The sequence below is a fragment of the Medicago truncatula genome, chromosome 8 (assembly GCF_003473485.1).
Source record: "Medicago truncatula cultivar Jemalong A17 chromosome 8, MtrunA17r5.0-ANR, whole genome shotgun sequence".
Taxonomy (NCBI): domain Eukaryota; kingdom Viridiplantae; phylum Streptophyta; class Magnoliopsida; order Fabales; family Fabaceae; genus Medicago; species Medicago truncatula.
This window is the reverse complement of record NC_053049.1, coordinates 12,041,982-12,068,607: the sequence shown is the minus strand read 5'-3', so window position 1 is coordinate 12,068,607 and position 26,626 is coordinate 12,041,982. Positions and strand designations below refer to the sequence as shown.

The 26,626-nt window shown below is 30.5% G+C and overlaps 3 protein-coding genes across 5 annotated transcripts; all 3 read left to right on the top strand.

The window, feature by feature from the left end:
- Nucleotides 1-211: 211 nt before the first annotated feature.
- On the top strand, nucleotides 212-25,714 carry LOC11441929 ((+)-neomenthol dehydrogenase). Of its 2 annotated transcripts, none has more exons than XM_024772629.2 (5): nucleotides 212-400; nucleotides 20,021-20,267; nucleotides 21,974-22,048; nucleotides 24,029-24,205; nucleotides 25,201-25,714. In XM_024772629.2, exons 1-5 carry the CDS (start codon nucleotides 378-380, stop codon nucleotides 25,576-25,578), a joined length of 900 nt encoding a protein of 299 aa, XP_024628397.1. In that variant the 5' UTR covers nucleotides 212-377; the 3' UTR covers nucleotides 25,579-25,714. The 2 variants fall into 2 exon arrangements, with proteins under 2 accessions (XP_024628397.1, XP_003627600.1); XM_003627552.4 differs by lacking the exon at nucleotides 212-400 and adding an exon at nucleotides 19,761-19,918.
- Nucleotides 6,270-9,771, top strand: LOC11443413 ((+)-neomenthol dehydrogenase). The gene is made up of 5 exons (XM_003627554.4): nucleotides 6,270-6,416; nucleotides 7,132-7,378; nucleotides 8,096-8,170; nucleotides 8,823-8,999; nucleotides 9,135-9,771. The coding sequence occupies exons 1-5, from the start codon at nucleotides 6,397-6,399 to the stop codon at nucleotides 9,510-9,512; spliced, it is 897 nt and encodes a 298-aa protein (XP_003627602.1). The 5' UTR covers nucleotides 6,270-6,396; the 3' UTR covers nucleotides 9,513-9,771.
- Nucleotides 12,158-16,201, top strand: LOC11446321 ((+)-neomenthol dehydrogenase). Of its 2 annotated transcripts, XM_003627553.4 has the most exons (5): nucleotides 12,159-12,260; nucleotides 12,352-12,598; nucleotides 14,408-14,482; nucleotides 15,316-15,492; nucleotides 15,651-16,201. In XM_003627553.4, exons 1-5 carry the CDS (start codon nucleotides 12,241-12,243, stop codon nucleotides 16,026-16,028), a joined length of 897 nt encoding a protein of 298 aa, XP_003627601.2. In that variant the 5' UTR covers nucleotides 12,159-12,240; the 3' UTR covers nucleotides 16,029-16,201. The 2 variants fall into 2 exon arrangements, with proteins under 2 accessions (XP_024628399.1, XP_003627601.2); XM_024772631.2 differs by lacking the exon at nucleotides 14,408-14,482 and having other exon boundaries at nucleotides 12,158-12,260.
- Nucleotides 25,715-26,626: the final 912 nt, after the last annotated feature.

Below are 26,626 nucleotides of genomic sequence, written 5' to 3'. Positions count from 1 at the left end.
TATATACTTGAACATACATTAACATATTTAATTCTTCTTTTTATATTTTGCTATCATCAAATCTTTAAAAACATTACATAAAATCAATTTTGGTTCAACAATATAAATCCCTCTATAAATAAATCGTATTTGAGTCTTAAGCTTTTTGTTAAAAATTAATAATTTTCCTTATAGAATGATTTTGGGAAAACATCGATGGTTTGTTTAAAAAATAAATAAATGTGGAGGATAACCGAGGCTAAACTAGGACATATGGTTTTTTTTTTAAGTCTTCATCTTCACTAAGCAACAGAAGAAACAAAACAAACTCACAAAGGCAACAACATTAGTCAAACAAAGAAGAGAAGTTGTTTGGAATTTCCCAAGTTCAACTAAAGATGGAAGGTGAACATCCTGACAGGTAAGTACACAAACTTTCTTCTTTTGTATCATCTTGTCTGTACTATATCATCACTTCGTTAACCCCACACACCCTAGATGGCTAGATCTGTTGCGGAGGTACCACAACCAAAAAGATTCACAATCGAGACATCCATTTTTTAATACGAATGTTTAAAATATTCAATCATTTCAACTTCACATAAATTTCTTAAACGGAACTTATTAAAAATCAATTAATAACTATAGTATATTATTACATTTTAATATTTTAATATTAAATAAACATGAGTCTCACATGAAATGAGGTCTTCAGGTAGACCTTGTGCTCATTAATTATCTATATTTTTTATTCCCAATATAAATATTTCATAGATACCAAATCTTAAAAATAAGAGATACCAAATCTCATTCATTAGGTCATTGTCAATTGGTGCAGTTCTACTCTAAACAGATTTTACTATTTTTTAATTTATAATTTAAATAATATTATAAAAAAATTAAAATAGTAAATAAAATAATTTAAATGAAGGGTAAAAACAGAATAAAATAATCTAGTCAAATAGATGTATTCCCTTTTATATTGTTATAGGAAGCAAATTCTTATTTATCCATCAAGAAGAGTTATCCATGTCAAAATTGTTAGCACTTTGAGGATTCGAACTTGAGAGCTATCCATTGTTCTTTATTTATTTTTATTTTTATTATTTAAAATATCCTATTTGGATTGACTTATTTGAGCTTATCTAATTACATATGTTTTACGAGACTGAGAACTGATGAAAACAGCTTATAACAATTTTCGCAAACTATTTTCGGTTTATTTTCTAAAGTTCTCCAATACAGATTATGAAAACAACTTATAGCATACACAAAAACAAATAAAAATAGCTTATGTAAGCTTTTGCATAAACACTTATGTCTGTGCTGTATCCTACAAATAAGTTGTTTGCCTCTTTTTTTGGTTCAAATGCATCTAAATGTCCTTTAAGTTTTTCATTTTTCCCAAAGTGGTCCTTTAAGTTTCAAAAGTCCCAAACAAGTCATTTTAGTTTTTGAATTGTTTCAAACAAGTCCTATTGTAGTAGATAGCATAGTTGGTAATTGTTGCCTTGAACTCATCTTTGGTACCAAATTTGGCTCCTAACACCCACTTAAAATTAGTCATCTTTTTATGCATGGCAAATGGTGGATAATGCTCTTTGTTGCTATCATCTGAATCATCGCCATCATCTTCCAAAAGGACTTGTTTGAAACGATTCAAAAGCTAAAAGGACTTGTTTGGGACTTTTGAAACTTAACGGATGACTTTGGAAAAACGAAAAACTTAAAGACCTTTAGATGCATTTGACCCTTTTTTTGAGCGAAAATAAGTTGGTTACGTAGGCCCTAAAAGTTCCATGTTATTATCCCCTATTCTTCTTCACCTAATGCTAATATCAATTTGGAACCCTAAACCATTATTATCTTTCCAATTTAGTCGTTAAAATATATGAAAATCTATCAATTTAGTCTTTAACATTCTAATAGTATGGACTACTCCAAGTTTTATATACTCTAGAGTCCTGGACCATGTCGTGCACCATGCAGGCCGTTTATTTAACATATCTAACCATGTTTTTGAATCTTATATTGTCCTAATTTTTGTGTCTTCTTCCTCAGGTATGCAGTGGTGACAGGAGCAAACAAAGGAATTGGGTTAGAGATAGTTAAACAGTTAGCTTCAGCTAGAATCAAAGTGGTGCTCACATCAAGAGATGAGAAAAGAGGTCTTCATGCTTTGGAAACACTCAAAGCATCTGGTTTATCTGATTTTGTTGTATTTCATCAACTAGATGTGGCTGATGCCGCAAGTGTAGCCTCTCTCGCAGATTTTGTTAAATCTCGATTTGGCAAACTTGATATTCTGGTAACATTGAAATTTAATAATTAATACACCACATGTTATGTTCTGTAATATGGGTTTGAGGAGCAGGAGTGGGGGGAGTCCTTAGCATCCCCACCCTAGTCGTATAAAATGTCACGCTGCATTTGATAGATTTACTTACTTATTTTAGTATAATCAGGCCTATTTTCCATTTAACCAGTTTGATAATTTTCTTTAAAATCATTAAAAGTTCATTATTAGAGTTGATACACTTTGTTTGTTTGTATGTATTTTATGTACCAAGACTGTTTCGTGTAGGTTAACAATGCCGGGATTAGCGGAGTTGAAGTTAACGACACTGATTTATTCTCTTCAGCAATCATTACGAATGGGGTTAGTATTGACCTATGTTTTGTATCAAGTGAATAACAGATCCTGAAAAAGTTTGAAGCTTGAATCAATGTGCACGATGCATATTTACTAGAAATTGTGTATTAAGAATTTTTACCAACCAAAACACCAAATTTCAGTGTCAGTCAATGAACATTTTTATTGATTCTGATCATATCTTGGTGTAGCATTGTGATATTCTGATAGAAAATATTCAATATCAACCTGATTTTGAAGATTTGTCTTAATTTCTTTGGTCTTGCACCCACGGGTTATATGTTCATTGATGGAGTATGGATTCTCTGTAGTGGCGGCACCAATGCAAGTAATTGCACCGGTGCAATAATTTAAAACCGTTGGATTTAAGTATCCAATGGTTTTGTAGCCACCGTACAATCATTGTACAGGATGAATGTCATATTTTACTTTTTGTAGATAAGAGAAGTATTAAAACAGTTTTAAAAAATTTCATTGGATTAGCCCACAAATCCGAAAGTAAAAGCATTGATTTTGTTCTTTCCCTACGAATAAACCATGTCACGGCATGAAAATGTCATGAAATATGAGAAGTACTACTACTCGTCTTGTGAAATTTTAAACTGTGTTGGAAGCTTTTCTATGTTTATTATGTTGAATAACTGTGTTTTGTTTTTAGGACAGAGATATTTTTGTTGGTCTTAAGAACATCTATGATGGTTTTATTCGAGTTTTGACTGGTTCTCTCACCTTGCAGCAAGCACTGTCTGATGAAGAATTGAAAACGGCAGTAACACAAAAATTTGAGTCAGCTAAAGAATGCATTCAAATAAATTATCATGGAGCTAAAAGAACATTTGAGTACCTTCTTCCCCTCCTCCAGTTATCGGATTCACCACGAGTAGTCAATGTATCATCATTTTTGGGCAAGATAGAGGTAAGCTAATATGTACATTAATAAATTTTTCATAATGAATAAGCTTGTAATTATCGTGTTTAAAAAACCCCTACAAAATCGAACACCAGAAAAATGAAATTCGTCTCTTATTCTGTAGTCATTAAATTTAGTGATACATTTCATGCTTTTCAGATTTTAATTTTCACATCAAACTCAACTTTTTCTAGTAAAAGTACATAATGGACTCTGCTAACACCAAATTACTTAAATGTTCACCATATTTTTAAGTTTTGAGGAAACTAACTTGTAATTTTTAATTTTATAGGTATACTTTGTTATTTAGTTTATGTTTTTAACCAATTTCCTTTAACTAAATACCATTGATATTTATGTTAAATCAGTGTGTATCAAATGAGTGGGCTAAAGGAGTGTTCAGTGATGTTGAAAACCTTACAGAAGAAAGAATAGATGAAGTGATAAATGAGTTTATCAAAGATTTTGAAGAAGGGTCCTTAGAAAGAAAATGTTGGCCTAGATTTGCAGCTGCCTATGTTGTTGGTAAAGCTTCTATGAATGCCTATACAAGAATTATTGCAAAAAAGTACCCTGGTTTCTGCATCAATTGTGTTTGCCCTGGTTATGTCAAAACCGATATAACTGCTAATACCGGTCTCTTCACAGTAGAAGAAGGAGCTGCAGATCCTGTTAGGTTAGCACTACTTCCCAATGGTAGTCCATCTGGCCTTTTCTATAGCCAGAAGGAAGTCTCTTCGTTTTGATTGATATTATTTGGCGAGTGTTAATAAGTGTTTGTATGGCATTGTTTAAGCAATTTAAAGAAGAAACTTTTTTGTAGAAAACGTTGTATTACAAATATTTGATTTGTACTTTGATGACACAATTCCTTTTATGAATTTCTTAAAGCATACTCATGTTAGTCCTAGCCAGGGTTCAACAACATCGGAATACAGAAAGTGGAGGCAGGGCTGATTCAAGCTTAAGATAGCTCAAGCCTCTTTTTTTAGGCCTCTTAAGATTTTTTTTAAAGGTGTGTTTGTTTAGTTTGTCTGTTGCATATGGGGTCATAAGTTCAAATCTAATAGGAGACAATTAGAGCCTGATTCAGCTTCGTGGGAGAGCGGGAGGGGGATCCCGGTATTGGATTGTTGTATCGAAAGTCTTCTTGACAAAGTAGTCAGAAAAGGTATGTTTTGTTCATAATGATGGTGATGCAAGTAAATGACGTGGGGGACTCATACTTGAGGGGGATTGTTGAGTTCAATTGTGAGAGATTAGTCCCACACCAACTATGAATTAATAAAATATGGAATATATACGAGAGGGGACCCTATACCTAATGCCTTCAATTTAGCGTAGAGATGCCGCACCTTCTCTTCTGGTTATGGAGCATTGACTTATTGTTGCTCCTGACCTATGCAGCCGGGATACATGATATGGGTACGTGGATACGCAAACTATTTAAAATTTAGGATACGATACAACTAAGATACGTTAACAAATTTTTTATACCAAATCTTATATGCATGTAAATAAGCATTGATTACTCTTGATTATTATATTATTATAAAAATAAGCATTGATTACTCTTGATTATTATACTATTATAAAAATAATACATGTGATCAAAATAAAAAATGTAAAGTTTTCTTATAAACTATATTATATTTTTATTCATATGTTGGGATATCAAGAAAAGCATAATTAAAAGAACTCTACACAAATTTTGTCCAATGTTGATTAGTTGAATCTTCTCTCTCTCGTAAGTATAATTTTAAGCGGTTCATCAAAAAACAATTCTAGTGATGCATATCTAAAATTGAATCATATACATCTCCACTGAATTTTCACAACATTGTCCACTTTTTCACCCTTTATTTTTTCTAGGATGCGTATATGGGAAATATCTTATAAGTACACTGGTGTATTTGTGGAGTATCCTATAAGTATCCGATAATTTTTTTTTAAATTAAAATATTTAATTCTGATACTTCGTGGGTTCGTATCCGAGAGTATCCATGAAATATCGGTATCCGATATGGATACGTCTCTGTTAAGGTGCGATTTGAATCGGTGGGAGAACGAGAGTGGATCCTAGCATTGGATCAAGTATAGGATGTGAGATCATACTTAAGCATGAGATTGTTTGTTTCAAGTGGAAGTGGTTAGTCTCACATCGTCCGTGAATGGAGAAAATGATGAATATATATGAAAGGTGACACGTATACCTAATGCCTTAAAATTTTGATGGAGATGTGATATCTCTCTCTCGCTCTCTCAAACACACACACAATCGTTGCTTAATGATCCATAACTAATATGACTCAACTATTTAATAAATTTTTATATATATAAGAGAATAATATTTAATAGAAACATTACATTAATATTCATAGTTTTTATTTAATATCTATAAACATTCTTTAATATTAACAATTTAACTATTTTTTATATAATTATCGTAATGTTCCGTGCAAAAACACTAGTCTTTCACTAGTTAACCTAAAAAAGGCAAGTTAAAGATATGTTTGACTTTTTTCATTGTTGTTTTCATTTTTATAATCATAGATATTCCAACTATACACATGATATCGAATATTTTCATTTTTATAATCATAGATATTCCAACTATACATATGATATCGAATATTTTACACTCAGTAACCTTAACGTAAATTTGAATTTAACTTATAGAATTTTCCCTATCTCATGACACCATCATTTTATTTATCCACGTGTGTGTTGTTGCTCTCAATTAGTCAATTACCGACACATCTTCATCTTCATTAAGCTATCACAAAGACAACATTAGTAACAAAATAGAACAAAAAAATATCTCTTTAATCAAATTTCCAAAGTACAACTAAAGATGGGAGAACATAGAGAAAGGTAAGTACTATGTACTATGTTTCTTTCCTCTTTTGTATCCGTTGACCCCACACCTTTCCTGATCAGGAAAATCTTCCTTGTTATTACTCAAAGTTGATATATATTTGTTTTTTTTTATGATTTTATTTACTCTGAATATTACTTATATCTGATTTGTTTTGTTCATTGTTGGATTGATATATTTTGTGGAATAAGCCATCAATTTACTACTAAACTATAACTTCAACTCCAATCTAGTTTCAAACTATATATATATATAATTAAAAAGTTGATAAATTATATAAAATCCATCAATTTAATTCATGTTATTAAGATATTAGAGACTAAATTAACAGATTTTCATATACTTTAGGATTGAGTTGATGGAATGTCAAATACTATAGAGACTAAATTGATGGTTTCTTGTATTTGGTGTGACTTCTTCAAGTTTATGTATATTCATGGTGTTGAGGTTGATGGATATGGTGAGGCCAAACCAAAGGATCAATGTTAATAAGAAGATATTTTTTTGAAACAACCAATATTAATAATTAATTGTTAGATTAATATTTTCCTACTTCGCTCGAGTTTGAATCTGGGACCTCCAATTCCTGTAACTCTTAGCTCAAACCAGTTGAGTTACCTGACCCTCGCAATAAGAAGATGTTGACATATCCAACCATGTTTTTGAGTCTTATTGATATTCTAATCCTTGTGTGTTCTTCCTCTTTCTCAGGTATGCAGTGGTGACTGGATCGAACAAAGGAATTGGATTAGAGATAGTAAGGCAATTAGCTTCAGCTGGAATCAAAGTGGTGCTTACAGCAAGAGATGAGAAAAGAGGTCTTCATGCTTTGGAAACACTCAAAGCATCTGGTTTATCTGATTTTGTTGTATTTCATCAACTAGATGTGGCTGATGCTGCAAGTGTAGCCTCTCTTGCAGATTTTATCAAATCTCAATTTGGCAAACTTGATATTCTGGTAAGGGTTAAAATTTAATAATTAATGCTCTACTTGTCCTATTTTGTACTTGTTTTAAAAAACCAAGATACAATTAAGCATGTTATTTTTACAAACATGATATTTTGTACTTGTTTCTCTATTTGTATTCTTACAGACACCGAAAACATACATTAGATGAATGTTATTTTTACTAAATGAAATGCTGAAACATTAAAATGGCAAAAAATTAGGGAATAGAGATTGAAATGCTGAAATCAAGATACTATTCCTAATCGGCTGGCGTGCCCTATTTGGGCCATTTTCCTCCCGTTTTCCGGACTCCCTCTCCTCGTGTGTGGAGGTTTATTCCCCCTATCCATTGGAGTTTGACTCGTGTTACTCACCACCTCCTCACCTTCGACGGTCCAGATAAAAAGTAGTCAGTTTGATATGAACAGGAGATTAATTTTGACATTACTGAGAATTTTTTTAGTCGAAACGAGTATACAACGGTAGTTAACTGTGGATTCTCACATTTTGTTGTCATGGACCGTGGACAGAAGACCTTGCTAACCTAGTTTCTCTTTGTTTAGTGATTCTCATATCTTGTCAGGCTTTACTAATTGTTTTTTCCGTTGAGGGGTTGGAGATTATCCAAACACTTTTGTTTCGATCAGTTTATAATCCTTATGGAATTTTCATTGAATGAATTTGTTTTTTGTATATAATTCGTCTAACAAAGATTGTATTTTGTAGGTTAACAATGCTGGGATTAACGGAATTGAAATTAAAGACAGTGATTTATACAGTCAAGTACTCATTACGAACGGGGTTAGTATATACCAACACATGTTATGAATCTAGTCAATTGTAGATGCAGAAAAATATTGAAACTTGATGCAACCCTGCACTGAATGGATCCTCAATTTCATTCATTTCTTGATCAATTTAAGCATCCATCATGCATATGTACTGGACATTATATTAAGAACTTTGACCAAATTTCAATATTTCCCATTAAGCATCATTTTACTAGATGTAACACAATGAAGGTTTTTATTGATTCTGATCATATCTTTGAGTAGTATTATGGCATTCTGATAAAAAATGTTCAATGACAACCTAATATTGAAGATCTGGCACTATTTTATTAGTACTCTTTAGTATCATGGAATTGATTAATGTGTTGGGATTTTGTTAATATCCTCCTATCCTAATTTCTCCGGTCTTGCAGCCTAAGGCGATATATTTATTGTTTGGGTATGAATTCTTTGTAGAGGCAGCACCCATGCAGTGGTTGCACCAGTGCAACGATTGCAGAACCGTTGGATCCGAGTTCAAGTGGGGGAATCTAACGGTTTTGTAGAGGACTTAGATCCTTTTCGTTTCTATTAAAAAAATAAAAATGTCATGATACATTCCATTGGATTAACCCTCAAATGACAAATCCGAAAATAACAACATCGATGTTCTTAACTTGCAGGCACAATCTGATGAGGAATTGAGAAGGACAATGACATATACATTTGAGTCAGCTAAAGAATGCATAGAAATAAATTATTATGGAGCTAAAAGAACATTTGAATACCTTCTTCCCCTCCTTCAATTATCTGATTCACCAAAAGTAGTCAATGTATCATCAGGATTGGGCAAGATAGAGGTACTTTTTGCTATATATTGATGTTCTTAACTATATATTGAACTTTTATAGTATACTTTTTGCTATGTTTTTTACTCAATCTCCTTTGAACTAAATTTTCGTTATCTCTAATATTGATTATCGATGTCAAATTAGTTTGTATCGAATGAATGGGCTAAAGGAGTCTTCAGTGATGTTGAAAATCTTACAGAAGAGAGAATAGATGAAGTGATAAAGGAGTTTATCAAAGATTTTGAAGAAGGGTCCTTAGAAAGAAAAGGTTGGCCTAGATATTTGGCTGCCTATACTGTTGCTAAAGCTTCTATGAATGCTTACACAAGAATTACTGCAAAGAAGTATCCTAACTTCTGCATCAATTGTGTTTGCCCTGGTTATGTCAAAACCGATATAACTGCTAATACCGGTTTCTTCACAGTGGAAGAAGGTGCTGCTCATCCTGTTAGGTTAGCACTGCTTCCCAATGGTAGTCCATCCGGCGTTTACTATATCCGGAATGAAGTCTATCCATTTTGATTGATTTTATATGGAGAATGCTAATAAGTATCCTTACGACAATGTTTAAGCAATATAAATAGGGAACTTTAGTATAGAAAGTGATCGGTTTAATACTCGATCAAATGTTTGACTTATTTTTCCAAGACATTTTTTTTTATTTTTTTGAATTCCGTAAACAATGTCATTAGAAAGCTTGTTGGCGTGAACTATTCATGTTATTTATAGGGAAATGTTAACTAGTGTCCACGGGGCACTGGTTAAGGATCTTAAATAGTAACTTTTTATAAAAATTTGTGTAATCAGTGCATTGGAAATTGAAAACTTTTACATTTTTAAAGAATAATTACTTAATTTAGTATACTTAAAGAGTGCCCCGAGGATACTCGTTAACAAGACTCATCATACGGTTTTATGGATTATAAATAAACTTCATTGCTTGTTAATCACGACCGTCTTTTTTGTTGAAATTAAGGCCGACGCCCACCAAAACAACAGAAAGAAAGGAAAAAAATAAAGCAAAATCTCAGGCCGGAGCTCCTAAAGAATCCAAATGGAGCAAGGATCTTAACCCCGAACCTACAACAAAAGGCATCTGTTGTATGTGAATCCGCATTGGCCAAGAAGTAGGTACACTGACGAACTATCCAATCTTGATCTAACAACTCAACAATCTGTTGAAGCATATATATCAAAGTTAGTTATAAAAGTCATTTGAGACAAGGAAGGCCAGCACACGAGGAAAGACCCAACTGCATCCATAACACTCTCGAATTAATGTGGACAGTCACGCAAATCAAGCACAAGATGTGGCAAAAGAATATAATACAAAAAGTCATAAACGAAAAAGCAAGACAAAACATTAATAACAACAATAAAATTTTCCTCTTTCCATATAATCCAAATACAAGCCATCTAAATCACTTGAAAACAAAATTGGACATCATTGTTAAACAAATGAGGACAACAATATTGGAGAGCAAGCAAATAGATATTTTTTGAGTGAACACAATTAAAAAGACTATACCAAATTTGACCAAAAAAAATCGGAATTAAAGAATAAGTGATGATTATTCGACTCTTTACCACAACCACATGGAAATAACAAAACGTTAGAATTCAGTATTCTTCTTCTTCTTCATGCCAAGTAATCTTTAGTCGGAATCTTATTGATTTGAAACCTCCAAACAAATAACAAACTTTTAGCAACACTTGACAATGATAGATAACGAATGCACCAATATTGGACAATGCATTCAAAATCATCTCTCTTTTTCACTTATATATATTTTCTTAATATGTGTAATATGAAAAATAAACTCAGTTATTTTACTATGACGGGAGTATAAGTTATTTGATATACCAAAATTTTAAAAGTTCAACTTGATATCAATTGATGTTTTTAATTTCTTGTCAATAAAGTTAACTCAGTTGATAAGGAGTTGATTCATACTCTACAAGTATGTGAGTTCAACTCTCATTGTCAGCGTAAGGATTTGTAAGTATTTTTATTAGTGTTCGTTGAGCATTGAGGTCTGCCTTGACTTTAAGCAAATTATATAATAAGGTTAAATAAGTTTTTAATCCAAATAAATATAGCGAATTTTGTTTTTAGTACTCATAATAAAAAAGAGACATGTTTTGATCTCAATAAAAAATTTCAATAAACAATTTTAGTCCTTCTTAAATTAAAATTTGTTTAATTATATTTAAACTACTAAATTTTTAAATGACTTTTTACAAACATGTTAAGAAGTTTATAAGAAACTCTTTTATAAAAAAAATATATATATATTCTTAACATTCAATGAATTAAATGTGAATTTTTTGAAACACCAAAATTTCAAAATTAAAAGTAATATTCCCTCCGTCCCAAATTGTATGACGTTTTGGACATTTCACACATATTAAGAAATGTAATTAATATTGTATGGGAAAGAGATATTATGAGTTGTTTTACAAAATTATCCTTAATAAATGATATGGGAAAGATAAATGAAAGAATAAATGAAAGAATTGAAAAAAGAAAGAGTAATAAATAGTTAATGATATAATATGAAAAATAACATTAATGTTTCATTGGTATTCTAAAGTGACATACAATTTGGGACAAATATTTTTTCTAAAGTGACATACAATTTGGGACGGAGGGAGTAAAAATTTGGACCAAAATATCAAAGTTTTAACTAATTTTTTTGTAAATGAACTTTGTATAATGTTCTAAAAAAAGTATGTAAAAAACATTAAAAGTTTAAAGGTTTAAGCACATCTAAACATATTTGAATTTTACAAGGACTAAAAGTATGTGCTCATATTTGACTATATTTATAAGGATAAAAAATTTATTTAATTCTACATAATTTTATTTGACTATATTCTACTTAACCATTGCTCCCGGGGCACTGATATTAATCAAATGTAGTAAGTGTTGCATTGGAATTTGTGCTGTCAACATCTCAAAAGCATAAAAAATATTATTTTCACTTTAAAACTTTATTCTTTAGTTTTCCCAGTGTCTCAAAGACACCGGTTAACAAGACCTTTAAATTAATCTAACAAGATATAGATAAATCCGAAAACCAAATCAAAATGATATGATGTCTTGTCGTGTAGACTATGGAGGATAAGAAAAGGAAGCAAAATTAGAATTTGTGTGGGGAAGGAATTCCCAAGAAAAGAAAATATCTCTTTGTTTAACAGCACCTTCATATTTCCCAAGTGCAACATTGCCAATAAGTTCCAACTAAAGATGGGAGAACCAACAAAAAGGTAGCATGATCAAACTTTCTCTATCATATCCAAAAAAATGTTTTTTTATAATATTTTAGATCTTTCTTATCCTGGTGTCTCTCTTCCTCAGGTATGCAGTGGTGACAGGATCAAACAAAGGAATTGGATTTGAGATAGTAAGGCAGTTAGCTTCAGATGGAATCAAAGTTGTGCTGACAGCAAGAGATGAGAAAAGAGGTCTTCATGCTTTGGAAACACTCAAAGCTTCTGGTCTTTCAGATTTTGTTTTATTTCATCAACTAGATGTTGCTGATGCTTCAAGTGTAGCATCTCTTGCAGATTTTGTCAAATCCCATTTTGGCAAACTTGATATTCTGGTAACAAGAAACTTTAATCAAGTGTTAAATATGTTTTAGTGAAAAAAATAATCTTTTGATTTTAGTCCATCTAAATTTTTTAACCTTTTTTAGTCTTTATATTGGTGGATTCTATGGTGCATAAATGAAACAAGTCATGCACCATAAAATTAGTATCCATTGTTAGATCAATAAATACCACCATTCAATCAAATAAAATTTATTGTAATTATTTGATCCAATGATGAAAAAGACATGTATGTACGCATGCATGGTGTAAGATCATTTTGTGCATGTTAGACAACGACCTTGACACTATATACAAGAGTGTGCTAATAGTTTTACAGAAGTATCTTATTTTTATAAATTATGAGGATTAAAAATTGGGTGGCATTTCACATGGGAAAGGTTAATCATTTCCCACCATGGGAAAGTTGGATTCAATGATTAGATGAAGTGAAGAACATATTCTTAACATGCTCTCTCAACACTAGATTTTTCTTCACACTATCTTCCAATAATTTAAAAATTCTGAAATTTAATTTTTAAAAATTTAAAAAATCGAAAAAAATTCAGATAATTTTTTTTAAAATTCTGTAATTCATTTATTGAATGTTAGAATTTTTTTTTGAAAAAATGAAAAAAAAAATTCCAGAATTTTATTTCAAAAACCTTATTTTCCAGAATTTTATTTTCTTAGAAAAATAAAAAACTTCAATTTTAAAATATTTTTTTTAGGATATTTATTTTATTATGAAATTAAAAAATATATTCTTTTTAGAAAAATAAAAACTTGTCTTAGTTTCCAAAATTTTATTTTTATTGAAATAATTTTTTTTTCAAAAAAAAAAATTCTAACATTCAATTAATGAATTACAAAATTTAAAAAAAAAAAATTTATCTGAATTTTTTTATATTTTTTCGATTTTTTTAATTTCTGAAAATTAATTTTCAGAATTTTTAAATTGTTGGAAGATAGTGTGAAGAAAAATCTAGTGTTGAGAGAACATGTTAAGAATATGTTCTTCACTTAATCTAATCATTGAATCCAACTTTCCCATGGTGGGAAATGATTAACCTTTCCCATGTGAACACACACCTAAAAATTGATTTTTTTTTTTTTTTTTTTGTGTGGAGACATATTTATGAGATGTATAGACATATTTAACCCATTAATGAATAGATACACTAGTAACTGAAGAAATATATAGCACATTTTGAAATTTCTACACATTAGACTAAAGTGAAACACAAATTCACTTGATATTATATTTAACAAAAACAAATACAGCTACATTAAATTTTCCATTTGCATGATTTAAAATATTGTTCTATAGTTTTTTCAATCTTCTTTAGGTTCCATTGCAAGTCAGAGAGTTCATCGTGCTATTCCACTTTTTTATTTATTGTAGTTCATTTATGCAATTCATTCCCTTAGGCATGGTAAAGGGACCCGCACCCTTGGGTACTCTCCCGATTCCCAAACCACCCATGACTTTGATGGAAAATACCTTCTTTCATGAGGTTTGAGTTAGAGTTTTTTCTGATATTCACTCGGAGAGATGTGGATGGTAGTGTTGAGGATGAGACATGATAATACCTTCTTTTATCCCAAGATTGTTTGTGTTCTTTTTCTAGGTGTTAATATATTCTTTTGAAATTAAAAAAATGTCGCATTTCATAGAGTTGATAATACTTATTTTAGTACTAATTAGACTAGTTTCCATTTAACCAGCTTGATAATTTTTTTTTAAGTCATTATAAGTTTCTTAGTTAGAGTTGATACATGTTGTTTGTATATATTTCTTGAATAAAGATTGTATCATGTAGGTTAACAATGCTGGGATTAGCGGGGTTGAAGTTAAAGACCGTGATTTATTCACTTCTGCAATCATGACGAGTGGGGTTAGTATATACGAATTTGAAACTTACCTATATTGTGTAATAAAAGTTTTAAAGTTGATTGCGTCTACACTGAATCGATGTTGATCGATTTGCTACTTTTTTTTTTTTTTTTTATCAATTTGAACTTCCATCATGCATATGTACTAGAAATTGTGTTAAGATTTTTTACCAACCAAAACACTAAATTTCAATATTTCCCATTAAGCATTATTTCCCTTGATAACTAACAATAGTACAATGAAGATTCTTATTGTTTCTGGTCATATATATGTAGTACTATGACATTCTTATAAACAATGTTCAACGTCAACCTAATTCTGAAAGAGAATCTTTAGTATCATGAAATATATTGGGTGTTTTAATTTATTTGGTCTTGCAGCCACGATGATATGTTTATGGGTGGAGTATGGATTCTCTATAGTGGCGGCACCAATGCAAGTGGTTGAACTGATGCAATAGTTTCAAAACCGTTGGATCTGACTGCAAGTGGATATCCAACGGTTTTGTAGCCACCTTACCATCATTCCACAAGATAAATGTCATGATATTTTTTTATATCTTTTTTAACAACAATGTCATGATATATTCATTGTAACCCACAAAGCCAAAGTAAAAGCATTGGTTTTCTCCCTTTCCTATGAATAAACCACCTCGCTACATAAAAATGACATGATATATGAGAAGTACTAGTCTATATGTCTTCTGAAATTTGAAAATGGAAGTTTTTATATGTTTATTATATTGAATAGTCTTGTTTTTAGGACGGGGATATTTTTATTGGTCTTAAGAGTATCTAGAAGGGTTTTGATTTTTGAGTTGTTCTCATCTTGCAGGCACTACCTGATGAAGAATTGAGAAGGGCAGTAACACAAACATATGAGTCAGCTAAAGAATGCATTCAAATAAATTATTATGGGGCAAAAAGAGCATTTGAATACCTTCTTCCCCTCCTTCAATTATCTGATTCACCAAGAGTAGTCAATGTATCATCATTTTTGGGCAAGATAGAGGTAAGCTAATAAGTACATTTATGATCTACTTTTAAAGTTTTGATTGAGCCTAACTTGTAATTTTTTAAATTTTCTAAGCTTGCTTGTATTTAGTTTACGTTTGTACTCAATTTCCTTTGACCAAATTCGCATTATCATTGATATTGATGTCATATCAGTTAGTATCAAATGAATGGGCTAAAGGAGTCTTCAGTGATGTTGAAAACCTTACAGAAGAAAGAATAGATGAAGTGTTAGAGGAGTTTATCAAAGATTTTGAAGAAGGTTCCTTAGAAAGTAAAGGTTGGCCTAGGTTTGCAGCTGCCTATACTGTTGCTAAAGCTTCTATGAATGCCTATACAATAATTCTTGCAAAGAAATATCCGAATTTCTGCATCAATTGTGTTTGCCCTGGTTATGTTAAGACTGATATGACTACTAATACTGGTATATTGACAGTTGAAGAAGGAGCTACAAATCCTGTTAGGTTAGCACTACTTCCCAAAGGTAGTCCATCTGGCCTTTTCTATAGTCAGAACGGAATCGCTTCATTTTGATTAATATTATTTAGAGAATGTTCACAAGTGTCCTTAGGGTAGTGTTTACGTAATCCAAATTGGTAGTTTTTGTAGAGAAAATGATGTATTTAATACTTTGATTGATGTTTGACTTGTATCTCCAAGACAAATTTTCATTTTTTCTTAATTCCTTAAACAATTTCCTTACAGCACTAGTTAGTTTGATTCATATAATATGTATTGTACGATTTTATGGACTATGAAACCCTTCCATCGGCAACATGGCCATTGCCCCAAGCCGTTCGCCAATGCAGATATCCAACCCGAATTCTGCAGAATTTTGCAGGCTAATATAATGTATTTGAGACTATCAACTTGCCACACCAATGATTCCTATTAACTCCAAAGCTCCACTTTTATGGCTACTAAACCTAATCGAAAAAGAAAAAAAAAACTAATCGAAAGTTTACAATAGGACTGATAAATTTAACAATATCTCAAGCAAACCCGCGAATGACCAAAACTTAGGCAACAACAGAATGTTAACAAGAGACATGATAAATACATAAAACTTAGGCAGCACATTAAAAGTTGAAGAATTTTTCTATATGATTACAAATATAATAATATTAAATTAAGAAAATAATCTTGCATTAAAACACTATGGAAACTAAAAGACATAAATTTAGACAAAAAAGATTGAAGTTGTTCATAGGTTGACAAGAAATATGTTAACCTAGGTTACCTCCAACTTAAATTTAATGGGGCACTTGTAGTTTATAAACAACATCATACTACACCTGTTGGTTGATGTGGGCAGAGACGGATCCAAACTTTAGGTATATGTGGAGCTAAAATTTTAAATAAATAATAATACAAACTATTTTTTTAGGGAAATGTTAACGAGTGCCCCCGGGGCACTCTTTAAGGCCTATAAATAGCAAGTATTTATAAAAATACGAGTAATCAATGCATTGGAAATCCAGGGCCGGCCCTAGGCATAGGCCACGAGTGCGATGGCCTAGGGCCCATGCCGGTAGGGGGCCCTAAAAAAATTATTGGTGGGGGTGTATATAGTAAGAATTGGTTTTTTGGGGGTTTATTTAGTAAAATATACTAACAGGCCCGAAACATTGATATGAAAATCTGGGCTAGAGTCTGTTATTGTTTTGGCCTTTTTGATGCAATTTGCTATATATACCCCATATAAAACAAAGCCTTCTATATACACCCTTCCAAAAAAAATTGGCCATTTCTTTCTAATAATGTGCCAAGATTTTTTTAATATCTTTTTGGGCTCTTTTTTCCTAATAATGTGTTTTACTAATATTAAAAATATATAATATATGTGATATTTGTTATCCAGAAAATTGAAAGAATCTTCATAACAAAACGAATAATATTTTACTTGAAAATGGGCCTATTAGAAAAATTAATCTTAATATTGCCTTTAAAGTATCCAAAATAATTTAATTATATCAATATAGTAATATAAACTTGGTACTTGTAGCATATAAGAAGAGGAATGATTTATTTGTAGTATACAAATGAGTTATTGTATCTTAGATTACTCTAAAAATTTTAACACATTTTTTTTTATCAAGTATTATTGTTGTTATGGGTTTAACATTGGAGAATTTTGTATCAAAATGTCTAAAATTTAATTAATTACGTGTTGATATACTTTTATTTTTTTGGTTTTACTATCATTAGATGTCCCAAATTCACTGTCTACTATTTAGGTACTAAAATTTCAGTCTACTTCGCATAAGCTATTGTTCTCTAATCCTATGGTATTTTGTTTAGTTTTGATTTATTTAAAGATGTTGCCTAAAAAAACCTTTTATCCTATAGTGAAAAGCGAAGAAAAAAAAATGAAGCGTTAGTAAAATCATAACAAGAAACTAAAAAAGGTTTTGATGTATTATGTAACGGCCCATTTTTTCAAACTATGTCTAAGGCCCCTGAAACGCTAGGAACGGCCCTGTGGAAATCGAAATATTTTACTACATCCGTTCCTTTTTAATTGTCACATTTTGACATTTTACACAAATCAAGACAATAAACAATTGATACTACTTTTGATGCAATAAGCTATACTTTTACTATAATGACCTTATTCATTTAATATATTTCTCTCTCCGCTATAAATAACTAAGGACAATATTGGTAAAACAACATTTAATGTTGCATTAAACTTTGAAAGTGACAGTTAAATAGAAACAAAATTTTTCTCCAAAAGTGACACTTAAAAAGGAATGGATGGAGTACTTTTTTAAAGAATAATTGCTTGTTTTTGTATGCTTAAAGAGTGTCCGGGGCACTCATTAACAAGACCCTTTTTTTTAATCGGCAAATATTATTATCTCATTGTTTGATACACTACATTACAATGAAAGTCATCTCCTATACATTTGTTGAAAATGAGCTAAAATGACATCATTGTTAATTGTTAATAGGACATCTTACCCATTTTATTACATAGGTTACTCTTCACAACATTCATAGCTGAAAAAACACGTTCAACACTTGCAGTTGCTACCGTCCGTATGTGATGTATGTGTTTTATCTATTAAAAAAAATAAGGGGAAAAAAGCATGTGCAGCTATAGTCCCACATAGCTCCAACATGGATCCGCCCCTAGATGTGGGACTATTTTTAATGGCTCTTTTCTTGCTCAGTGGTAGCCTAACTCAATGTCGGGGGCCGTTATAGCAGCCTAAATTAGCTAATTAATAGACTAAAAAGATTAGTGGTATGGTCCTTCTGTGAATGACAGAAGTTTCAATTAATGGTTTAGTCATAATGATAACTTATAATATTTGACATGCACAGTTTTATCTTCCCTTCTAATTGACACCGTTACAACAAGTTGGGCTGTCAGCACATTGGATTTCATCTAGAGAATGACAAATACTTACGACATAAAGTGATAAAATAATAACATCATTGAGCAAAATATTTAAGATTATAAATATTATATTGTTAAAAAAATTAAAGACTGCTTAGTATCTATAAATTAAATTTGATTTTTGTGTGTCTTTATATTTAAAAAATATGGTTCAAATTTTCATCTCAAATGCAGTTACACATTCGATTTTATAAAATTAATGATAGAAACTCTTTTTATAGTATAAATTTTCATCTGGTGAAGACAACCTATTATTTTAAGAGGGGGGTATAATTAAAATATCAAAGACTTAACAAATACTCCCTCCGTCCTAATTTATAAGTAAAAAACACTAATTCACACTAATTAAGAAAACTAACACTTAGTGATTTGAGGTATAATTTTTTGTGTTCTCCTTGGAATAAGTTTCATGAAAAGATGTAAAAATAATTCTCATTGGTTAAAAATTATGGAGAAAAGAAAAAGGTGAACAAATTGAATGCAATTTGCATTTAATTTTACATTGGAAAAGATGATTTGTTTGAAAAAAACATAATAATAGCATAAAAGTAGGTTTTTTTTGCTTATATTTTAATACAAAGAATATGAAATTTTTTTGCTTATATTTTAGGACGGAGGGAGTATACCATAAGCATTTTGTCAAAAAAAATAAATATATTAGGAGCATTAGTGGGGGCATTTACCCCTAATCTACTATAAATAGATATGTCTCTAATCATAGTTTGAATTTTTATCGAGGCGATGTTCATATTTAATGTTCGAAATGTCTCAAATAGGATTAACGAGACATTTACGGAAAACAAAAAAAATATATATATATATAGATATAAATAAAGGTGTCAAAATGATAGTATGTTGTGTTGTGTGGAGGATATGGAAGGGCAAATTAGAATTTTCGTGTGTGGTTGAGTGATTCCCAAGAGAAGAAAATATATATCTTGAACCAGAAAAGCATCTTCAAATTTCCCAAGTTAACACTTTTTGAGTTCCAACAAAATATGGGAGAACCAAGAGAAAGGTAGTAACAAACTTTCATTATTTCTTTCTTTTGTGTATACTTAACCATGTTTTTGAATCTTATAGATTTTTTACTAATCCTTAGTGCCTCTCTACCTTTTAGGTATGCAGTGGTGACAGGTGCAAACAAAGGAATTGGGTTAGAGATAGTAAAGCAGTTAGCTTCAGCTGTAATCAAAGTGGTGCTTACATCAAGAGATGAGAAAAGAGGTCTTCATGCTTTGGAAACACTTAAAGCTTCTGGTCTTTCTGATTTTGTTGTATTTCATCAACTAGATGTTGCTGATGCTTCAAGTGTAGCATCTCTTGCAGATTTTGTCAAATCTCAATTTGGAAAACTTGATATTCTGGTGAGTAATTACATGCAATGTTGGAATAGAGATCTCTCAATTTTTAAAAATAAATGGACATGTTTTGATATATAAATATTCAATTAATATTGGACCGAGTTTTAAAAAATAAAATTCAATTAGTTTTTGACAATCCTTCAAAAAAAATTAGTTTTTGACAAAAAAAAAACTAATTGAATTTTATTTTTTAAAACTCGATCCGACATTATTTGAATATTAGTGTCAGCAATTTTAAAACTATAGTAATTGACACTTTTTAATAAAAATGAATTGGTTCTCCTCTTATCATGCTTTTTTTTTTTTTTTTTCCGGAATAAAAGTTTGTCACATGTTCAATTGCATGTTACTGTGCTTAAGGATTTGGATTTTTAAGCTTATCATCATCATCATCATTCTCCACCCAAAGCCTGTGTTTGCTCGATCGATATACGAATTTTTTAAAACAATTATATGTTGTTTTGTTAGTATTGAAGATGCGTAAGATAGGGAAGATAGAGTTCCAATGTTCTATGGCTTGGAATTTCTTTGGTTCTTGTAATTAATGGTATTGGGGGTCCACAAAAAATGAAAACAAGATAACATGAGGTTGAGGGATAAGATAGGAGCAGGAGTTATGTCTTACGATGTCATGTTGTTGTAAATTTGATTTGCAACTTGTTAGAGTCGATGAAGCTCAGAAATGTGATACAGATGCGGGTATGATACGATACAAGTATGCGGATACGTGAAATTTTTAAAATTTAAGATATGATATGGCTAAGATATACTTAAACTGACCATTGATTACTCTTCATTATTATTTTATTATAAAAGTCACAATTTTTTTAAAATAAAACGTGTGATCAAAATAAAAATATGTAAAGTTTTCTTATAAACCATATTATATTTTTATTCAAATGTTGGGATATCAACATAAGCATCATTAAAAGAATTCAATACAAATTTTGTCTAATATTGATTAATTGAATCTTCTTTCTCTCGTTACCTTCGTCCACAGAGTATAATTTTTAGTGGTTTATCTAGAAACAATTCTACTAATGCATATCTAAAATTGAGTTATATACATATCCACTGAATTTTCGCAACAATGTCACACTTTTCTACCCTTCATCTTTTCTAGGATATGTATATTTTAAGTATTTTATAAGTATTTTTGTGTATCCATGGAGTATCCTATAACTATCCAATAATTTTTTTAAAAAAATTAAAATAATCAATTCTAATACTAGGTGAGTACGTATCAGCAAGTATCCGTGAAGTATCGGTATCCGATACAAGTACATCATCATTTTAGAGTATCCAAACTTCATAGGTTAGAGCTAATAGCCGTGCTTAAGTATCGTTGTTGATGAGCTAAAGGACATTGAAGAAAATTTAAGAAAGAGGTCATTAGTTTGATCTCCGAAAATTAATATTTTATCTTCCTATCGTAACAAATAGCAATGTTCTTAATGGGAAATGCTTGTTATTACGAATCATCATTTAACAAATTACAAGAATGAATCTTCATCATTCAACTTGTTAATACGATGAAGATTCATTCTTACTTTTCGTTAAATAATGATCCGTAATAACAAGCATTTCCCAACCACTAATATATGTTGTTTCTGTTTTTGTTTTTTTGGCATGTGTAATTCTTGCCTTTCTTCTAGTTAACCATCGTAACAAATAGCATTGCTCATGTTTAATTTGTACATATTGTGTAGGTTAACAATGCAGGGATTGGCGGAGTTGAAATTAAAGATAGTGATTTATTCACTTCAGCCATCATTACAAACGGGGTTAGTATATATCAACACATGTTATGAATCTAGTCAATTAGAGCATCTTTAATGCGGTCCTTAAGGATTCCTTATTTAATAAGGATCATTTTTCGGTTAAGGACCTTCTATTGAAGAAAAAAGTAGTATCTATTAAGTAACAAATAACTATATAAAGATCTTTTCTATTCTGACTAACTAACGGGTCCCATGTTTAAAAAAAATTAATAAAATATGTATAAGTTGATCCCATTTTTAAAAGAAATAATATTTTATGAGGTAATTTATAATTTAATAAATAAATTACTTTTACATAATGATGTAAAATTAGTGAGACATATTTAAGCACTTTTCATTGGAGTCCATGTTAGTGTATTGTCATTGGAGTCATTGAATCGTTGTTTTTTTTTTTAATGTACATGTGGGGTCCATTAAAAGAGTTCTTATCTGTGACTATCATTGTAGATGCTATATGCAGAAATATCAATTTGCTACTTTTCTAGATGCATATGTAGTTATGTACATGTACGACCGAAAATTGTATTAAATATTGTTACTTCTAGGGTTGGGAATAGGGCAGGCCGGCCTACAGGGGCCTATGGCCTGACCTGTTTAAGCCTGACCTGTTTATTAAAAAGGCTAGGCTTAGGTTTTTTAAAAAGCCTATTTAAGTAAATAGGCCAGGCTTAGGCTATCAAAAAAGCCTATGAAGCCTAATAGGCCGACTTGTTTATGCATGTTAGGCTTCATAGTGGACTTTTTAAATAGACTTTAAAGCTTTATAGTGAAATAAGCTTTTAAGGCCTTATAGTAGTGATACACAGGTCTTACACTGAAATAGGCTTTGAGGTCTATTAAGCCTATTTAAAAGTAGATAAAATGGAATGTTTAGTGACTTTAATGGTAAGTAGGCCTGTAAATAGGCTTTCAGGCCAGGCCAGAATTTTAAATAGGTCAGGCCAGGCCAAAATAATAGGCCTATGAAAGGCCATAGGTCAGGCTCAGGCCTGCAAATTTTTTCGTTGGCCAGGCTCAGGCCTATCAAAGCATGGCCTGGCCTGGCCTATTCCCAACCCTAGTTACTTCCTTTGTCCTAAAATAATTAAGTAATTAAGTTATTTGTAAAATAATACTCACTCTGTCTCATATTAAGTGGCACAATTGACCTTGTCACGCATATCAATGCATAATTATGATCTTAAATAACATTACTAATCTCTTAAAAAAAATTATAAAATTTTTATATTTTAAAAATATTCATCGAGACAAATCCAACGACATCTTATATATATAATATTACTTATCTTTGTATATTAGTAGAAAACTACGGTCAAAATATGTTAAGTCAATAATGTACATTTTCAAATAGGTCATCTATTATAGAATAAGGGAGTAATTGTTTCAAAACACCAATTTCATTTTTCAATATAATATTAATTTGTTTTTTTAATTATATACTCTAATTAATACTAAATTCATCTCTTTCAATTTAATATCTTCCATTTTACATTTATGATAATGGAAATACACTTAAAACCATTTTTTTTTATCTTTTATTTTCACTTATATTTTGTAATATGTGTGAAGTGATCAAATAACTCTATTATTTATAGACAAAGGAGTACCAAACAAAGCACCAAATTTTGATATTTTCCATTAAACATTTTACTCGATAATTACCACTAATGCACTAATGATTTAAAGATGTCATGACATGTGTGAAGTAAGACCCCGTTTGGTTTGAGCTTATTTTGAGCTTATGAAAAATAACTTATGTAAATAAATATGCTTTTATTTTAATTTATAAGCTCTCACTAACGAAAATTGTATCTTCATAAACGGTTTTTTCATGAACTACCTTAAAAACTTATAAATAATACATAAAAACTTATTTATTTGCATAAATTGTTTTATATAAGCTAATTTAAACGGGCCCTAAGTTAAAATTGTTCTGGAAGCATCTTTAATGGTTTTGATCTTTGAGTTATACTCATCTTGCAGGCACTACCTGATGAAGAATTGAGAAGGGCAGTAACACAAACATATGAGTCAGCTAAAGAATGCATCCAAATAAATTATTATGGGGCTAAGAGAACATTTGAATACCTTCTTCCCCTCCTTCAACTATCTGATTCACCAAGAGTAGTCAATGTATCATCTGGAGCGGGCAAGATAGAGGTAAGCTTATTTTTATATAAATAAATTCTTAAGAATGAATAAGCTTGGTGCCCAAATAGAAAATTAGCTAATTAGTGCCCCAACTCATTCTGTTATGAGAGATGTTACTAAATCGAATATAATATTTCTGTTTCTAAATATATGATCTTATTCACTGAATCACATGAATTAAGTGTTTGTTTTGATGGGATAGTTGGTAATGTTAAAGAATTTAGAATTATAGACAATTTAAATGATTATGTTGAATTGCATTCATTTTTTAAAATGTTTTCGTTTTGATAGAGTACTAAAAGATTTCTATCATTTGGAAAATAAGGGCCAATTTGTATGTTTTGAAAATCTTGAGGGGCCAACTCGTAATTTTTGAAATTTTGAGGGGTCAATTTGTAATTTTTTATTGAAAAATGGTCCAATTTATAATTTGAAATTTTTTAGGGTCATCTCAAAAACTTTTGAAAAATATGGGGAACAACTTGCAAAATTTTGAGGGGTCTCTGAATTGAACTTACAAAATACTTCACGAATTTTCACCATTTTAAATTTCTCAAAATTATCATTAAAACAATGGAATTTACATAAAAGGATTTGAATTTTCCTAAAAAAATTAAATTACCTCTAAACGTTCTCTCATCCAAACATACTCTAAGAAAATTTGTGATAATACTAATTTATTTTAAAAATTGTTGTTAATTTTATAATTATACCATCCAGGGAGAGAAAATTAGTTTATATTCACAATATTTATTATTGATTATAGAAAACTATATAATATAACTAGGAGTATGTTGATAAGAAAATAATCATTACAGCTAAATTTTTGAAAGGATATTTATTTTTGAAAGAAGGATTCCATATTTATTGCTGGAGGTAGTATTTTTTTAGGCTTTCTTCGAAGCTTTTATAGGTACATATTTTGTTATTTAGATTATGTTTTTACCCAATCCTTTTTAACTAACTTGTCATTATCATCTATATTGGTTATTGTGTCAAATTAGAGTGTATCAAATGAGTGGGCTAAAGGAGTCTTCAGTGATGTTGAAAATCTTACAGATGAGAGAATAGATGAAGTAATAAAGGAGTTTATCAAAGATTTTGAACAAGGGTCCTTAGAAAGAAAAGGTTGGCCTAGGTTTATAGCTCCCTATACTATTGCTAAAGCTTCTATGAATGCCTACACAAGAATTACTGCAAAGAAGTATCCTAACTTCTGCATCAATTGTGTTTGCCCTGGTTATGTCAAAACCGATATAACTGCTAATACCGGTTTCTTCACGGTAGAAGAAGGTGCTGCTCATCCGGTTAGGTTAGCATTACTTCCCAGCGGTAGTCCATCTGGCCACTTCTATGTTCGGAACGAAGCCTCTTCATTTTGATTGTTATTATATTGTAATCGTTTGTTTAAATTATAAGACACGTTACCAGAGTCTAGCTCAAGTGGTTGGTGCGCGTCAAATGCGCAAGTGCTATAAATCTTACCGTTTCAAATTCAATTCCTACTAATTTAAGAAAGTTACAACGTTGAGATTAAATATTTTACACCATTTAACATTGGAAATACATTTTTTCTTAGAGGAAGTATGTAACACCAGTCTAAGCACAATAATTGTAGAGATTAGAAAGAAATGATACAATTTCTATAGAATGAATTAGAAATCAACCAATAAAGTTACAAATCTCCAATAACAATATCAAAGATATACCACGATAAGGACAATCTAATCCGGCAAGAACGCGAATTGAATCACTGACTTCATTAACATCATCGGATAAATGTGTTCAACCTGACAATAAAGACATTGTAAATTAAGCTGTGTCTTTTGATTAATTTACTTATTAGAGTAGTTTATACTTACCAAAACTCAGTTAGTTGCTTGCTGGATAGAAAATAAGGCCACCAAACCTTAAATAAATTTAGTAATTTTGAAGGGTTAGTTTTACGTGGGGAATACCTTCAATCCTTCATTTACCAAAAATGGAGGCCTAGTACAAATGTCTTTGTAGCCATAATGTATATACAACCACCAGGTACCCGAAATTATTAAGTGTGTTAAATTGATATATTCTACTTCCATTTTTATATATATTTTCAGTGTGTTTGATTTTGAGGTGACAACAATTGATTTGAAGTGAATAAATTTTTTAAATTGATTTTGATTAAAAATAAAATAATTTTATTTTTAAATATATTTATGTATAAGTGAGTTGAAAAATATATTTGAGCATAAATAAATCAATATCAATTACAAAATAAAAGACAAAATCAATTATTTTTGAACTTATTAAAATCAATTTTAAATATTTAGAATAAATTTTATTCCTGAGTTCATACAACCAAACCTACAATAAATCATCGTGAGCATAGTTCAGTTAAAAAAATATTACCGTTTGTAGAATTTGAGTTTCGATTCAAACTCCAAATTT

Coding starts and splice junctions, on each gene's coding strand:
- LOC11446321 (XM_003627553.4), top strand. CDS start 12,241: ATGGGAGAACCAACAAAAAG. Junction 12,599..14,407: donor TTGGCAAACTTGATATTCTG/GTAACAAGAAAC, acceptor TGTATCATGTAG/GTTAACAATGCTGGGATTAG. Junction 14,483..15,315: donor CTGCAATCATGACGAGTGGG/GTTAGTATATAC, acceptor CTCATCTTGCAG/GCACTACCTGATGAAGAATT.
- LOC11441929 (XM_024772629.2), top strand. CDS start 378: ATGGAAGGTGAACATCCTGACAG. Junction 20,268..21,973: donor TTGGAAAACTTGATATTCTG/GTGAGTAATTAC, acceptor CATATTGTGTAG/GTTAACAATGCAGGGATTGG. Junction 22,049..24,028: donor CAGCCATCATTACAAACGGG/GTTAGTATATAT, acceptor CTCATCTTGCAG/GCACTACCTGATGAAGAATT.
- LOC11443413 (XM_003627554.4), top strand. CDS start 6,397: ATGGGAGAACATAGAGAAAG. Junction 7,379..8,095: donor TTGGCAAACTTGATATTCTG/GTAAGGGTTAAA, acceptor TGTATTTTGTAG/GTTAACAATGCTGGGATTAA. Junction 8,171..8,822: donor AAGTACTCATTACGAACGGG/GTTAGTATATAC, acceptor CTTAACTTGCAG/GCACAATCTGATGAGGAATT.